Raw genomic sequence first — 18,029 nt, forward strand, 5'->3', positions numbered from 1 at the left:
CTATTGAAAGATATGAATTTAGTGCCATTGTATTGCCTGTAAGGCGACTGTTACTGTATGTTATCTGTGTTCCTTTCTGGTCTGTGTTACTTTTAGGCTCTCTCTTTGCTCAGAGGACGCCTTTCAAGATTTCTTGTAGGGCTGGTTTTGTGTTTGCAAATTCCTTTAGTTTTTGTTTGTCCTAGAAGCTTTTTATCTCTCCTCCTATTTTCAGTGACAGCCTAGCTGGATATAGTATTCTTGACTGCATATTTTTCTCATTTAGTGCTCTGAATATATCCTGCCAGTCCTTTCTGGCCTGCCAGGTCTCTGTGGATAGGTCTGTTGCCAATCTAATGTTTCTACCATTGTAGGTTACAGACCTCTTGTCCCGAGCTGCTTTCAGGATATTCTCTTTGTCTGTGAGACTCGTAAGTTTTACTATTAGATGTCGGGGTGTTGACGTATTTTTATTGATTTTGAGGGGGGTTCTCTGTGCCTCCTGAATTTTGATGCCTGTTTCCTTCCCCAAATTAGGGAAGTTCTCTGCTATAATTTGCTCCAGTATACCTTCTGCCCCTCTCTTTCTTCTTCTTCTGGGATCCCCAGTTATTCTAATATGTTTCATCTTATGGTATCACTTATCGCTCGAATTCTGCCCTTGTGATCCAGTAGTTGTTTATCTCTTTTTCTCAGCTTCTTGATTTTCCATCATTTGGTCTTCTATGTTACTAATTCTCTCTTCTGCCTCATTTATCCTAGCAGTTAGAGCCTCCATTTTTTATTACACCTCATTAATAGCCTTTTTGATTTCGACTCGGTTAGATTTTAGTTCTTTTATTTCTCCAGAAAGGGTTTCTCTAATATCTTCCATGCTTTTTTCAAGTCCAGCTAGTATCTTTATAATCATGATTCTGAACTCTAGTTCTGACATCTTACTAATGTCCGTATTGATTAGGTCCCTGGCAGTTGGTACTGCCTCTTGTTCTTTTTACTGAGGTGATTTTTTCCGTCTTGTCATTTTGTCCAGAGAATAGATGAATGAGAGAACAAAATGCTAAGAGGGTAACAACGACCCCAGAAAAATATACACTAAACAAATCAAAAGAGTCCCTGAAACAGAGGGAAAAGAAAGGGAGAGAGAGAAAAAAGAAAAAAAAAGAAAAAGAAAAAGGTTAAAAAAAAAAAAGAAAAAGAGTGTGATCAAATATGATCAGGCTGGTGAATAGATCAGTGCCACACACTAGATTTTGGGCGTATTTTGGTCTGTTAGAAGAAACTGCCTCCCAAAATTTTAAAGAAATAAAAGCTTATATATGTACAAAAATAAGGTTAAATACAATGAAGGGATGGAATATGACTATAAAGATGAAAATTATAGAAGATTTTGTAAAAGGAATTGATAAGAAGTTGGTTGAAAAAAGAAAGAAGAGGATTTAAAAAAAAAAAAGGGAGAGAATGTGATCAGGCAGGAGATTAGAACAAAGCCATACACTAGAGATTTAGGGTATATTTTGGTCTGTAAGAAGAGACTGTATCCCAAAATTTTAAAGAGAGAACAACATATATATATATATACCAAAAATAAGGTTAACTACTATGAAGGGATAGAATATGACTCTAAAAATGAAAAATAAAAAAGATTTTTTAAAAAGGGATTGATAAGATGTTGGTTGAAAAAGGGGAAAAGAAAAATTCAAAAAAAAAAGAAAATTAAAAAAATTAACTTTGAAAGACTAAAGAATCATGAGAAAAAAGCCATTAATTCTATGTGCAGTATTCCCCTAGCGCTGGCGTTCTGCCATTCTCATTGATCGGTAAACTTGGCCTTGGCTGGCTGTTCTTGCTGATCTTCTGGGGGAGGGGCCTGTTGCAGTGGTTCTCAAATGTCTTTGCCGGAGGCAGAATGCCCTGCCCTTGCCCGTCCGGGCTAAGTAATCTGCTCGGGTTTGCTCTCGGGAGCTTTTGTTCCCTGCAAGCTTTCCGTACAGCTTTGGAGGCCGAGAGTGAAATAGCGGCCTCCCAATCTCCTCCCCGGAGGAGCTGAGAACTCGGGGCCCCGCTCCTCAGTGAGCCCCCAGAGAAAAGCAGTCACGTGCACGTGTGTGTGTGTGTGTACTTGTTTTATGCAGGCAGTATTATTCACTTAGATTTGCTCCCCACCCCGTATTTACCTGCTTCATTGTTCTTTCCTTCCTACATCTTGGGGCTTTCAGCAAGGATGCTTTCAGCAAAGATATTTTCACAGAGTAACAATTCTAGGTTGGCAGTTCTTTTCTTCTAACACTTTTTTGTCTTAAAGATTTATTTATTTGAGAGAGAGAGAGAGCACGCATGAGCAGGATGGGCAGAGGAAGGAGAGAATCCCAAGCAGACTCTGTGCTGAGCTCAGAACCCCATGCAGGGTTTGATCTCACAACCCTGAGGTCCTGACCCTGAGATCATGACCTGAGCTGAAACCAAGAGTCAGTCGCTGAACCCAACTGCAACACCCAGGTGCCCCTCTTCTAACATGTTAAAGGTATCACACAGTGTCTTCTGGCTTTCTTTCTTTTTTTTTAAGTCGCTCTCAGTCTGTTGCTTTTTTGAAGGCTATATGACTGTTTTCACTGGTTACTTTTTTTTCTCTTTGGTTTTAAGCAGTTTTAATTTGATGTGCCTACATGTAATTTTCTATGAATTTATTCTGCCTGAAGTTTGCATTGACTCTTGAATATGAGTCTTCACGTCTTTTTCTCAGTTTTGTAAAATTCTCATTCTATTCTATTCCTTACAGTTTATGTTTATTTTTTAGTTCTGTCATGATGTTACATCAGTCCTCAGTTTGATTCCTGAAGTTTAAAATCACCCTTTTCATGACATTCTGTTATCACCCCCACTTTGAACTTTTGTTCTGTTGCACTCACTTTCTTCTTAAGTTCTGTAGTGTGAAACTGTTTGAGGAATTCATTCTGTTCCGTAAATTCTTTCTGCTAAGTTAGGTTCTTTTGCCTTTTACATGCATTTTCCTTTCATCCAAGAGAGGGAATGGTAGCTAGAAGGGGATGACTCAGCAGAAGGGGTATGTAGTTTTACCTTTTTTTTTTTTTTTAAGATTTTATTTATTTGCGAGAGAGAGAATGAGAGACAGAGAGCATGAGAGGGAGGAGGGTCAGAGGGAGAAGCAGACTCCCTGCTGAGCAGGGAGCCCAATGCAGGACTCGATCCCGGGACTCCAGGATCATGACCTGAGCCGAAGGCAGTCACTTAACCAACTGAGCCACCCAGGCGCCCTGTAGTTTTACTTTTGCTTGTTTATCTGTTTGCTTTAAAATATCTGGGCTCTGCTCTCTCTTCAGAAAGGTTAAGTGTCCTATGCCGAGATTTGCTTCACCTTCACAAGGTGAAGTCCTGGCGTTGTGGATTCCATTAAGAACAGTCAGCCCTGCTGATTACTAGTCTGGTTCTCTCCACCCACTTGGCTTCTGTCTGGGATTTGTTGACTCCTCGGTACAGTTTTTGAAGGGTGAGGGTGGGTTAGGAGTGGAGCCATGCTGCCTTTCTCTACTCTGCTCCAGAATCTTCTGTTTCTCCTCTGATAACTGTTTTTTGAAATTTGTTACAAAATATTATGTCCTTTTCCATGCATTGTGGTTGTTTGTAAAAACTTTTTCCTGATGCTTAATATAGTTTTTGCATTTTAAAAAATTCATATTCAACAAGCCTAGTTGTGTGCACACACACACACGTACTTTAGAAAAGGTGTTGTTTCCTCATTTTGAAAGGTATAGGGTAGAGAAAATATGTGATGCTGTTTTAGCTGCACCATTTGGATATTTTCAAACCTGGCATACAATCCACCCTAATGATAAGGTCATCTGCGCTTCTGCCCCTGGTGATATACTCAAGGAGTCTGGAGTGTGAGCAGTGAGGTAGAAGAAGGAGAAGGCAGAGCAGAGGGAGGGGCCGTCAGGAGAACAAGAAGCACATGGAACAGCAGCTGAGGAAATGGAATCGGGGTTTGGGCAGAAGAGAAAGGAAGAAGTCCGAGCAGAGGTTACAAGGACGTGTCAAGGCAACAAATACTCTGAAGTACTGGAAGATCCTGAGTATCCCTCACTCACACTTTTTAGCTGTTGCCTGTTTGGGTGGAGTTCTGTTTACCCATGGACCACATCAGGGTTGGCGCCTGCTGGGGGTTGTAAAGAGGTGGCTGCGAGGACCACAAGAGAACATGCCCACCCCACTACCCGCCTTTACGCGGGCCCCCGCCAGCTTTCACACTGGCAGAACTCTGCAAATGTGGGCTCCTTTAGCCCTTATACCCAACGGTCGGTGAGCTCCAGTGGATGACCTGATAGAGAATAAATGCAGTGTCAGAATTTAACCGGAAATGACAGAAGTTCCATGGAATGAAACAGAACCATTTGTGGGCTCTCGACGGGTTGGTGTCTTGGGGCTGCAATGAGGCAACCAAGAAATACTCCCTAGTAAAATAACGTGTGTTAAGAGGCCCTCCATTGCAGATCGTGCATGAGGTAATAGCCTGCGATTTCAAGTTGGGGAAAGCTTCTTGAGGAAAAATGGTCTTGGAGAGACCTGCTTCCTGCCTTTCCCCATCGTGAAAGGGGGCTGTGTTCTAGCTGAGAACACAGGCGTATTCATCCTCAACAGCAGAACCTCTGGGAGACAACTGGTATATGTACATTGTTTTGCAAACATATTATTTTTTTCTGCAATGCCCTAAAATACATTCTGGTTTTTTATTTATTTATTTTTAAAGATTTTATTTATTTATTTGACAGAGACACAGCAAGAGAGGGAACACAAGCACGGGGAGTGGGAGAGGGAGAAACAGGCTTCCTGCGGAGCAGGGAGCCCAATGTGGGGCTCGATCCCAGGACCCTGGGATCATGACCTGAGCCGAAGGCAGATGCTTAACTGACTGAGCCACCCAGGTGCCCCACATTCTGTTTTTTTTAAAACAAAAAACAAGTTGGATACAGCAGATTTGAGGCAAAAATGACCTGTCAGATGTGTGAAATGCCAAGTTTCTTTGCATTAGGACTAAACTTGGGTGGACGTGGCTCACTTCCCTGCCTCATGAAGATGAATCTGCTAGCAGTGGGGAGGGAGTTCTCCTGGGGTGTCCTTTTATGATGGTAGGTACGGGAGCACCAAGGAAAGGCTGGGAGGAGACTAGGTGTTCTAATGGGCCAGGCTGATTTGCTCACCTGCATGTGAAAGGTGAGTGTGTATGTGTGTGTTGCACTCCCATGTATGTGTCTATATTCAAGTAGTACTTCAGTGGTGGTATCCTTCAGAGGTGTTATAAGATACTATGGTTATATGTCATTAATTCCTCAGAGATTGGAAACGAGCCCAAAGTCCTCTTGTGTTTAGAGCACTGTGTTCTTGGCACTAGATCTTAGCTTTGAGCCATTATGAGGCAGGAATCAGGAGAAACTGGGAAGCTGAGTAGATATTCCTTCCTGTTTCTCCCAGTGCCAGTAAATCTTTCACTCATTCAATAATACCTATAAGAACACCTATAACGGGTTGGGCACCATTCTGCTCTAGGGATACAGTGACTTGGTCTCTGTCCTCGAGCCAGCTCATGGCCAATGTGTCAGTTTTTTCTACATAATAAACCACCCCCCAAAATGTAATGGCTTGGGGCGCCTGAGTGGCTCAGTCGTTAGGCGTCTGCCTTCGGCTCAGGTCATGATCCCAGGGTCCTGGGATCGAGCCCCACATGGGCGCCCTGCTCAACGGGAAGCCTGCTTCTCCCTCTCCCACCCCCCTGCTTGTGTTCCCACTCTTGCTGTGTCTCTGTCAAATAAATAAATAAAATCTTAAAAAAAAAAAAAGGTAATGGCTTAAAGAACACTCATTTATTTGGGTGCAATTTTCTGTGTAAGCAGTTTGGGCTGGGCTTACCCGGCTCATTCTTCTTCTTCTGGACTTGGCTGGGTCACTCAGGTGAATGTGGTCAGCTCGCAGGTTGATGGAGCTGACTGGTTTAAGATGGCTTCAGTTGGAACAGTTGGCCTCTCCTCCACATGGCCTCTCACCCCTCAGTAGGCTGTCCGAGGCTTGTTCGCATGGCAGCTGGGGGTGCAGAGAGAGAAAGAGAGAGAGAGCATGCAAGGCTTTCACTGTATTCTGTGGGTCAAAGCAAGCAACAGGCCAGTCCCAGTTTGAGAGCTGGAAAAAGAGACACCACTTCTTGAAGGGAAGAGTTACGCAATCACATTGCAAAAGGACTCAGTACAGGGAAGGATGGAGAATCGTGGCCATTTTTGTGATCACCGTACCGCAGTCAGTCAGGACACACATGTTCAAACAAACAGTATAACAGCATTAAGGTCAGAGATTTAAGTCATGGCCTTCTTAAATGGCCAGCTGGATTCAGTATGACTTGTTTGGGTAAATTTTAGAGAAAAGTTGTGTCGTAGTGGTTTTGTTTCATTTTGTTGTGTTTTTAAGAAAAGATGGTACTTGAATGCAAAACCTAGTCTTTATTCAGCAGGATGGGTGAGAATTTGTGCATACAAAAGCTTTGCGATTCAAGCTGGTAGGTCTCAGGACCATGGAATTCCATCCCCTATGCTCCATGAGGGCTGGGACTGCTTGTCCTGTTCACCAGTGACCTGGAGCCTTCGCAGCGTCAGAGAGTGGGCACTCGGGGAAGTTTGTTGAATGTTGGAGCAGGTGACTGCAGTACTTGGAATGGAGGTACAGCAGAGCGTGAGGCATTATGACAGCAGAGAGCGTGTAGGGGGCCAGCCTGCCCTGTGTTGGAATTCTGGGATGCTCCTAAGCATGGTCCCGCCATTGATGTGGCTTTTGTCTGGGGATTGTGAACAGGACATCATGTGGTATAAGGGTCTCCTGAAATAATTACTAGACTGTCTTTTTCTTTCTTTCCTCTTCCTTCCTTCCTTCCTTCCTTTCCTTCCTTCCTTTCCTTCCTTCCTTCCTTCCCTCCTTTCTTTCTTATTTTATTTTTAAGTAATCTCTATACCCAAAGTGGGGCTCAAACTCACAACCCTGAGATCAAGAGTCACGTGCTCTACCGACTGAGCCACCCAGGGACCCCTTTGCATTTTTGAAGACACAAATAAAGTGAATGCACTTAAATTTTAGGAGCAGATCAGAAAGGACTTTTAAATTTATTTATAACTCGCATTAAGGAAGCAAAATAAGGAGTCTTGTAAGAAATAAGCCAAATGCCCTCTAATCCAGTTTCGGAGCCTAGGAATTCACCACATGACAGCTCAGCACTCTATCTAGACCTTGGTTCTGGAGCTCTTTGCATTTGTGCTTTCCGAGTTGCAAACTGAAGTGGGGGAAGACTACTAAGATCTATTTCTTCCCACAGAACACTTCTCACACCAGCAACCAATTATGCCAATCCTCCGTCCTGAGCCTCCTGTATTTCTGACCAACTAGCTATAAATTGGGGATTCTCATGACCATCCTCTCAGCCTCAGTAATTTGCTAGAAAGGCTCACAGAACTCAGGAAAGCACTTTACTTACATTTACCAATTATTATAGAGGATATTATAAAGAATACAGATGAACAACCAGATGTAGAGATATAAAGGGCAAGGTCTGGAAGGATCCCGAGTACAGGAGCTTCTGTCCCCATGAAATTGGGGTGAGCTACCCTCCCAGCACGTGGATGCATTCACCAACCTAGAAGCTCTTTGCACCCTGTAGTTCAGGGGGTTTATGGAGGTTTCATTATTTAGGCATGATTGATTCAATCATGGCCATTGATGATGGACTCCACCTGCAGCCCCCTTCCCCCTCCTCACAGGTCTGGGGCTGGGGCTGCAAGTTCCAACCCTCTGATCACTTGGTTCGTTCCTCTGGCAACCAGCCACCATCCAGAAGCCATCTAGGGGTCACCTCATTAGCATAAATTCAGGTAAGGCTGAAAGGAGCTTGTTATGAATAACAAAAGATGTTCTTATCACCCCCATTGCTTAGGTAATTCCAAGGGTTTTAGGAGCTCTGTGCCGGGAACCAGGGGCAAAGACTAAACATATACTTCTTATTACATTGCAATGTCCTAGGGAGCCTTTCTGTTTTAATAACTAAGTATGACTTCCAGTAGGACTTGACTTTCAAAGACCACTGAGAATGCGGAAAGCCCAGTGGGCTGCTGTCTTCTGAGGACACAGCTCCTTGAGCCTTCCTGACCTGCTATCCTTACATTCTGGTCTCCTAACTGCGGGGCCCTTTGTTCATTCTTACTTGGCTGGATTTAGAATATTTCACAGCATGGCCTCAAGCAAAGAGCAAATCAGGATTTTTAAAAGATATGTTTTTACTTAACATACATACGTATCGTAAGGGGACAGATCAATTAATTATCAGAAAAGAAACAAAGAAATTAGCCACCACACAGGTCAAGTAGAATGTTGCCAGGATCCCCAAAGCCATGCTTGTCCCCAGACTTAGTCATCACCCCTTCTCTCCATCCACCAACCTGACTTTTAACATCATAGATTAGCTTTGCCTATTTTTGCACTTTATGTAAATAGAATCACACAAAGTGTATTCTTTTGTGTCTGGCTTCTTTTCCTCAACATTATGGCTGTGAGATTCATCTATGTCCTTCAGAAGTAATAGTTGGTTCATTTTCATTGATGTACAGATTTTCCTTGTACAAATATGCTATGGCTTATATCAGCTCTGTGGTTTAGGGACATTTGAATCATTTCCAGGTTTTGGCTGTTAGGAACATTCATGTGCATGTCCTTTGGTGCCCAAACACTAGATACCATCGGTTTACACTAGATATTGTCAGTCTGCTTACTTTTAGCCATTGTGGTGCTATGGAATGGCATATTTTTATGGCTGTAATTAGCATATCTCTATTACTAGTGAGGTTGAGCACCTGTCCATATGTTTAATGACTACTTAGATGTCTTTTTTGTGATGTGCCAATTCAAGTATCTTTGCCAACTTTTCTATGGCTTGTCTGCCTATTTAGTATTGATTTGTAGGAGTTCCTTATGAATTCTGGATAGGACTCCTTTGGAGATAGTATGTGTCACAAATATCTTCAAATCTGTGGCTTGCATTTTAACTCCCTTCATGGAGGCTTTTGATAAACACAAGTTCCTATAGTTAATGTAATCCAGTTATCTGTCCTTGTGCCAATACCACAGTCTTTTTTTTTTTTTTTAAGATGTTATTTATTTATTTGACAGAGAGGGACACAGTGAGAGAGGGAACACAAGCAGAGGGATTGGGAGAGGGAGAAGCAGGCTTCCCGCTGAGCAGGGAGCCCGATGCGGGGCTCGATCCCAGGACCCTGGGATCATGACCTGAGCCGAAGGCAGATGCTTAATGACTGAGCCACCCAGGCGCCCCGCCAATATCACAGTTTTAAAAAGTACTCCAGTTTTAGAGTAAATCTTGAAATTTTGTAGATTTCAAGAAATGTTCTTGGTTCTTTGCATTTCCATAAATTTTTGCATCAGCTTGTCAATGCCTGAGATTTTTACTAGGGTTGTATTAAATCTGTATAGATCAATTTGGACAGAGTTGACAGCTTAACAATTCTGAGCCTTCCATTACATGATCATGGTATATCCCTTCATTTAGTGAGGTCTTTAATTTTGCTTGGCAATATTCCATACCACTCCATGTTGAAATCTTGCACATCTTTTGTTAGCTTTATTCCTAGGTGTTTGATTTTTTTTTTTTTAAGATTTTATTTATTTGATAGAGCTCAACTAAGCAGAGCAGCAGGCAGAGGGAGAGGAGACCAGGCTCCCCGCTAAGCAGGGAGCCTGATGCGGGGCTCGATCCCAGGACCTGGGATCATGACCTGAGCCGAAGGCAGACGCCTAACCGACTGAGCCACACAGGAGCCCCAGGTGTTTGATTTTTTTTAATGCTATGGCAAATGGTGTCTTTTAAAATTTTTGTTTCTGTATATTGCTGGTATATAGAAATACAGTTGATATTTTACATTGACAATAGACCCAGTGTCCTTGATAAATGCATATATTAATTGTAACAGTTTATATGTAGATTCTTTGGATTTGTCTGTGATACACAGTCATATCATCTGTGAATGACAGTTTTATTTTGTCTGTTCCAGTCCTTATGCTTTTTATTTCCTTTTCTTGTGTTCTACGCTGCTGGCTCTGTGACCTTGGACCTAATGGGGTTTTTCTTTCTCCCCTTCCAGATGCAGCTGAGGCACATATTGACTATGAGGATAATTTCCCAGATGACAGATCCGTGTCATTCAGAGAGCTCATGGAGGACTCCTGGACAGAGGCAGAGGAGGACAGAGGTCCGGGAGAGGCCTCTGAGGAGGCTCCAAGACAGGACCGTCTGGTCTCCATTTCTGTGGGGCGAGAAAACATAGCCCAGGATACAGCCTTTGTGCCAACTACAGGCTTGTCCATCATGGGAAGCAGTGTCCCCACAGACCTGCCAGGATCCCAGCTAAACCAGAAGTACTTGTTCTGGTTTCCTGCTGAGAACTTCCACAAGCCTGAGCTGGGGAAAGAGATGAATGATGGCACCAAAAAGCAGTTTCCAGCTAGAGACAGCCATAGTAGCCCAACACCAGCTCCAGGTGAACCTGAAGCCGAGGTGATCTATAGCAGCACTCGTGGTCCTTTGGGGCCATTCTTGGGTAGGACTGACAGCAAGACAGGGGACCCAATGGTGAGCAGCAGTGATGAGTCCTGGTTAGATGGCTACCCTGTGACCGATGGGGCTTGGAGGAAGATAGAGGCAGAAGAGGAGGAAGAGGAGGAAGATGGGGACAAGAGAGATGGGTCAGTAGGGCTGGAAGAGAGGGTTCCCGTTACTCCTAATCAGCCCATTCCTGTAGAAGTTAAGAAGCCCGGGAGTACCACCCTCACACCAAGTGACGACATGACCCGTAGTTCAGTTCTTCCCTCTCAAACACCAGACGTAGAAGCTTTGGCTCTCAGACCAATGAATGTGTCTGAAACTGAGAGTCCGAGCAAGAGAGATGGTGACTTGACCAGGTACCAGTCTACTGTTCCCTGGAGCTTTGCCACAGAGACATCTCCCATGGCCGCTCTACCCTATGAACTCACCAGCTCTACCCTGGGGACGGTGACAACTGCTGTCCAGCAGATGCCGAATCACATTCCCTCAACTATCATGGCAGCCAGCCAGACTCCAGGGGAAACCATTGCTACTGAGGTCCAGGATAGTTTCCCATACCTGCTGTCTGAGGAATTCTTGGGACAGGAAAGCCCTGGCCCAGGTGCAGGTGAGGAGCTTCTTCCAAGTGTGGAGCCGTGTATAGGGGATGGGTGTCCCGGCCTCAGCGGAGGCCCTGTCATCGCCACCACTGTCACCGTCCTGTGTCTGCTGGTGCTCCTGGCAGGCGTGGGGGCAGTGTGGGGCCACCGTAAGTGCCAGCACAAGAGCTCCGTGTACAAGCTGAATGCTGGGCAGCGGCAGGCACGGCACTACCACCAGCAGATTGAGATGGAGAAGGTCTAGCCACCTTCAGAGCCGGCTCTCCCGAAGCCACTTAGGAGGAAAAGAAACTGCCACGTCTCATTGATAAACACTGATAATTCACTAGAGCATGAAACAGGTGGAGTAGGGCTCGTCTCTCTTTTTCTCGGGTCTTCGTTCTATAGGCCGAGAAGTCCCTCTGGAGGCACCTGGTAGGACAAGAAGGCTCTGGTGGCATCATCATATGCATCAGTATCTCCTTAACCAACCACCCTGGAATGTACTGTGCTGATCTCAGACCTGTGCTCAGGCCCTAATTCCAGTAAGAGGTCAAAACTCACCTCTCACTTCATCATGCTCTTGTCTCCATTCCCTTGTTTTAAGAAAAAAATTATTAACTCCATGACCTGAAATTTTTAGAAAAAGTGTGATAAACTGAGCACTTGAGAGCAGTGTTATTTAGGATAGAGATATTTAATTGTTGGGGGTGGGACATAGAAAAGTAATGGGTTATTTCGTTTTAATGTTGTGACATTGTGAAGGCAAATGAGCCAAGAACCAGGACATAGTCTGGAAGCTTTTGGTTTCTTTTTAATTTTTTGTTGAAATTGGAGGGAGGAAAAAAAAAAAAAAGAAATCCGAGAGAATTTAGGACTGATGCTTTGTTGGGGTGGGGAGGGAGGTGAGGAGTAGCAAGACACATCCACCTTTGTTCCCTCCATTTTGTAGGACAGACCATTGTTTTTTTAAAAAAACACGTGATTAGTTTTGGGGACACCTGGGTGGCTCTGTCGGTTAAGCGTCTGACTCTTGATTTCAGCTCAGGTCATGATCTCTGGGTCCTGGGATCAAGCCCTACATTGGGTTCCGTGCTCAGCAGGGGGTCTGCTTGATGATTTTTCTCTCTCTCCTTCTCACATGAATAAATAAGCACATGCTCTCTCTCTCCCAAATGAATAAATAAATCTTTTTAAAAATAAAAGAAAAAATTAAAAAACGGTTAGTTTTGTACCAGTAAGCATCATCTCTTCTTGGAAGCAGTGGCCTAGTTGTCCTTGACCAGCCTGTGCCTAGGAATGCCCTAGAATTTTTCGCTGAACTAACAAAACTCAGTTCTTGGTTTCCTCTCTCAGGATTAACCATTTCTCTGAACCCAAGTAAGAGGGAATGACACGGGAGGAAAACAATGTTTTAAGCGGACTAAGATATCAAGTATGGGTACCTATTCAGTGGGAAAGCAGAGGAATTAAAAAGAAATACGAAATGCTCTGTGCTGACCTCCTCTGTACTCTGTTGTGGCAATTGGGAGCTCCGTGGAAACATCATGAGCCCAGGATGGACTCCTCCTGGCTATTGAGCAACCCATTTCCTAGTATCTGGGTCGTCTTAGGACGGCTCAGCACGTTTACGACAGTGGTTCTCGGAGCATGGCCCCCAGACGGGCTGTATCAGCTCAGCAGGAAGCCGAAGCCGCGGGGGCGGGGCTGAGCCAGCTGCGCTGTGAGGAGCCCTCCAGGTGATTCTGAAGCACACTCAAGTTTGAGAACCGTTGCTCTGTCGTGTGAATCGTGAGCTTCGAGCCGGCGGAGGCTCTGGCGGCTCGGACGGTGAGGAACACCCACAGCTTGCCTCGCCGGGAAGTCCGCGTTGCCGCGTGCCCCGGGGGCAGCGTCCGACCCTGCCATCTCCGGTGGGCTCCTGCGCATCCGCACGGAAACGAAGCACGTTATATTTTTACAGTGTGAGTCACCTTCTTAGAAACAGTCTTCAGTGGTAAAAAATGGTGAAGCCTGGACATTGATTTTGGGACCCTAAGTGTCTACGTGCTTTTATGGGGCATGAGAGAAATCCTGATCGTTACAACTGAAAAGTTGGTGGTGGTCCTTGATCTAAGGAAAAAGGAATTTGCATAACATGTTTTCCACCCTGCCACCTCTTTCCGGTGCAAGCTTTGGAAAAATAACTGGCTAAGTAGCTCTAAAGGCAATGCAGCAAAATCAAAGATGCTAGTCCCCATTACTGGGTGAAATGAAGGCCTGAAGCTATGGGATGGAACACCTCTGTGTCAGGTGAGATCTAGAATAGGACTGAAATACTTTCTGCATGTAGCCAAAGCAAAACACGACAGAATAGACGCCAGAGACTGTATATATTTATAAATTAGATTCTTTTCTAATCTATGACAAGATAACTTTTCTATTGTTAACTATATAAAATAACCCCCATCTCAACATTGGGATTGTGTTATTTGACTATTATTATGTAATAACCCAAGAACACTGACTTAATACCAACACAAAAATAGGTAATGATAATACGAATGTATTAATAAATTTATTACAGATACATTAATACATGCAAATGTATTATTTTATAGATATGAACTACATGAAAACAAACCCAACACATCAGTTTTTAAGTTTTTATTGATTTGCTGTCATCTAAATTAATGTTACAGGGGCACCTGGGTGGCTCAGTCGTTAGGCGTCTGCCTTCGGCTCAGGTCATGATTCCAGGGTCCTGGGATCGAGCCCCACGTTGGTCTCCTTGCTCAGCGGGGAGCCTGCTTCTCCCTCTCCCACTCCCCCTGCTTGTGTTGCTGCTCTCGCTATCTCTCTCTCTGCCAAATAAATAAAATCTTTTTAAAAAAATAAATTAATGTTACAGGATCTAAAAATGCATATGGAAAGGGAATGATGAAAACATTTGTAAATCTAAATTATGTCATCATGCATGTCTTGAGACATGTTCATGAAAATTGAGGGTCGGATGGTCCATCAACACAAAGCTTCTGAGATCTTTAAAATAAATAATTATTTCCCCTAAATGGTTGCCAAATGTATTTTATATCTGGGTTACATCATGATGGTTTAAAACTCGAAAAGCATGTCTTCATATTTGCTCTAAGACCACCCTCTTGGAGTCTCCGCCTTGTTACCTCTTGTAGCAGGATTTCAGGGACATCTGCACAGCCCCGCCCCTCCCCCTGCCTCCTTTCCTCTTCCTCACCTCACCCGGAGACCCGGTCCTTCACTACGACGAAGCCCAGGATCAGGGCTCAGTGTGGTTCCCAGGCCAGCAACACAGGCACCACTTGGAAGCTTGCTAGAAATGCAGAATCCCAGGCCCACCCCAGACCCGCTGACTCAGACTCCGCATTTAACAGGGTGTGTAGCTGATGGGTGTGCAGGAGTGTGCAGGGCTAAGAGCCCAGGGCTGATTGCCCTCCTTCTCCTGACTGGACACTCGGAGGGATGATTCAAGAGAGTTAGATGTAGAGACCAGTCATAAAAGCGTGGGCAGGGTTAACAGAAACATCCAGGGGTGCTGGAGGGCTCTTAGGGGACCGGAGGAGAGCTCAGTGACAGGAACGGCTCTTCAGGACAAAACCTCTAGCCTCAAGGAGAGCACAGCCCCGCTGTCCAACGGTGTCCTGAAGGAAGCAGGGTTCACCCTGCAATCTTGGCAGCACGTCCCAGTGGCAACCTGAAGTCAGAGGGTGAGGGAGCCTGGGCAATGTCAACCATAAGGGCAGGCTGAGAAAGAGATCTGGAGAGACAAATGGAGAGATGCAGCTCAGAGAACATCAGCACCAATCCCATCTGCCTTATGTCCCCTTTTACTTCTGCAACCTCCAGGAGGCCAGGCATGCCTCCCAGGTTCCTCAGTGTCACGGACACTGTTGTGCCCCGCCCAGATCCCCTTCACTCTGCAGGTGAACCCATCCTCCAGCTGCCCTGAATGTTGGCTGCTAAAATGCTCAAAAACGCCTTCTCCTCCAGAGGATTGCCTTCGGCCTGATGGGAGTTCCTTCCCAGGAGTCAGACCCACCTCATCACGGCCAGGGCAGCCTGCAGCTCGGACGGGCATGGGCATACCTGAGGCCTGCCTCCCTGCCTGCAGCGGGGCCAACCCTTGGTACCACTCGTGCTCCTGACCTCCCATGCGATCAGCCTAAGGCTGGTTTCCCTCACACCCCACTTCAGAGCCTTCCATCCCACACAAGCCTTCCCAAGCTCTGGTTCCCTGCATCTCCCCTCCTCCTCAATCCATACTTCTCCCCTGTATCTTGTGGATTTTTGGGCCAACTCCAACAAAATGCCTGTGTGCCCCCCCCGCCCCCCTTCACACGGCTACTGTTTGAATACTCCATGCCCTGTCTCCGCTACTGTCCCGTCTGGTCCCTCACTCTTTGCACCTGCTTCCTCCGCTCTTTGTCTCCTTTCTTGCCCTTTACTGACATGCACGAAGCATGGAAGCTGTTAGCGGTCATACCTGAAGGTGTTTTGGTCCTTGTTTGAAACGGTACATATTTTATCACTTCTCTGATGTTGGCAGCAAGGGACCAGCTCTTTAGATCAAAAGCAAGCCCTGGAGGGGCGCCTGGGTGGCTCAGTTGTTAAGCGTCTGCCTTCGGCTCAGGTCATGATCCCGGGTTCCTGGGATGGAGCGCCGCATCGGGCTCCTCGCTCAGCGGGAAGCCTGCTTCTCCCTCTCCCACTTCCCCTGCTTGTGGTTCCCTCTCTCACTGTGTCTCTCTGTGTCAAATAAATAAATAAAAAATCTTAAAAAAAAAAAAAAAAGCAAGCCCTGGATCCCAAATGTTTAGATTTCCTCGAAAAGAGAACCTTCCTGGGAAGAGGAATGAGTCCCTGTCTCCTGAAAAGGCCCTTGGCCCGCAAGGCTAGCAAGGATCCCCTCCGCTGAGTAAGATCCCAGAGTCCTTGGGGTAAGGGTTCTGCTTTGCTAGACGACCGTTAGAAATCTCAGGGACCTGCGAAAACAGAGCTCATTACAACACGCATCCTCGAATGACGGGGTGTGGCTCAGTCCCACCCAGTAGATAAACAGTAGAACATAAGCAAAATAAAACATTTAATGTGATTTTCCTAAAAAAAAAAATCTTTGTTTTCAATGCCTTTCCAAGTCCTAATTTCGTGTAAGAATGGGATTGCACATACGGCCCTGGCCAAGGGAAGGGAGGGGAGAGAGACACTGGCAACAACGTTCATAATCTGGCCTCCTGATTGCCACCTTCAAGGAGGCCTGAAAACCCGTCCATCCTGTATCTGTTGGCCAAATTGCTTACTTCCTTCTTATGTTCTTATGAAATGAGGCACCAGTATCTTACCCTATCAGCTCCCAGAGAATAGTGAGCCAACCTGTTCATTCAACAAGCCACCAAAGCCAGGTATTTGTGGGGAGGCACCAGAGTGGGCAGTGAGAGGGGCTGGGGTCAGGCTGCTCCCACACCTGTCCCAGGGGGAGAAGGGCCCTACCGTGGGGCATAAACCACAGCGCTCCTGACTGGTTTCAGGGACAGGAGTGGGTCAGTCAAGGCGAAGCTGGGCTGTCCCGGTGTCTTCCTTGTCGGGGACACGCTACAGGGATGGACGGGGTGGGGAACGGCCCTAACCCTGGCTGCAGGCACAGGAAGTCCTAGGCACAAAACCTTTGGCTGAGGCTTATTTGAGGTTCCTTTTCCTTTCCCCCCCTTGTATATACTTGAAACTCTCCACACTAGGTCATTCAAGCCTGCAGTCACCAGAAAAAAGAAGTCGCTGTTCGGGGGATGGCAGATGATCAAGAGCGCAGACAGCTGTGATGAAGGATTAGTTGTGGGTTTTTCTCAGGGCCTCGCTACAAACTGGGTTGCAATTCCATGTGCAAACACTATTAAATGAGAATGTTTTCTCTGGCACCAACCCACCTTTCCCCCACGGTTTCAGTATTGAATTAAAAAAAAAAAAAAACTGAAGTAGCTTAGGTTTACAGCTCACATTCAAAACTTAAAAACATTATTTCCATAAAGGTTGGCGGGAACTGGCGGCTGTTTATCCCACCAGCAGTCATAATAAACCCTTCCCCATTAACAATGGAACAGATCATTTTTTGTTTGCCACTGAGTTTGGTTCAATAAAATGTTTGTGCTCTTAAAATTCCCTTAGTAAGAACTCATAAAAGCAGCATTTCCCAAGGCGGCCTTCGTGGCCAACGGACCCTGTGGCTCTCCCGGTTCCCAGAGGTGCGCACAACAGGTTAGTGGCCCTCATTAGAAAGGCTCCAAATTCAGAGGTCCCAGCACACTGAACACGTTGGTGTGTGAGACATTTCAGTTAGTCCCTTTTAAACCCGATTCCACCACTAGTGTAAAGACTGAACATTAACGGGGCCACAGTGGGTGCCCCCTCCCTGGGCTGCCCAGGGGACAAGGTGGCTGGACAGATCACCACGTCCCCGTGCCTCCCAGCTGGGCTCCATGCAGATGGGTCGGAGGATAAGCAAGCCTGGGTCTGGAAACTCCCACAAAGCTTAACAAATGCGTTTGTTTTTTCAAAAGACAGGCACAACTCATGCTGAACCCATGCAGTCTCAATCCAGGAATCTTCTAGGCTCTTCCAAGAAACACGCTCAGGGAGGTGCTGGGTTGAGGTCGCTGAGTGCAGCCTGAGTACTGGGTTTCATGGTAGGTGTGGAGGAATCGGCCCACCTCTTTTTTTTTTTTTTTTTTTTTTAAGATTGGTTTGGTTTCCTTTGGAATAAAAAGATCAGGAACCGGGTTCCACAGCCTTCAGTCAAAGCAAAGTGCTGA

General features: G+C 45.6%; 1 protein-coding gene across 1 annotated transcript in view; it reads left to right on the top strand.

The window, feature by feature from the left end:
• SUSD5 (sushi domain containing 5) overlaps window positions 1-14,254 on the top strand; it is a 60,754-nt gene extending 46,500 nt beyond the window's left edge. Inside the window, exon 5 of the mRNA XM_081823906.1 lies at window positions 10,176-14,254. Coding sequence (XP_081680032.1) covers window positions 10,176-11,479 — 1,304 coding nt within the window. The 3' untranslated portion in view covers window positions 11,480-14,254. The remainder of the gene's footprint in view (window positions 1-10,175) is intronic.
• Window positions 14,255-18,029: the final 3,775 nt, after the last annotated feature.

Source organism: Leptonychotes weddellii, chromosome 1 (genome assembly GCF_054177405.1).
Source record: "Leptonychotes weddellii isolate Sample4059 chromosome 1, ASM5417740v2, whole genome shotgun sequence".
In the NCBI taxonomy this organism is placed as follows: Eukaryota; Metazoa; Chordata; class Mammalia; order Carnivora; family Phocidae; genus Leptonychotes; species Leptonychotes weddellii.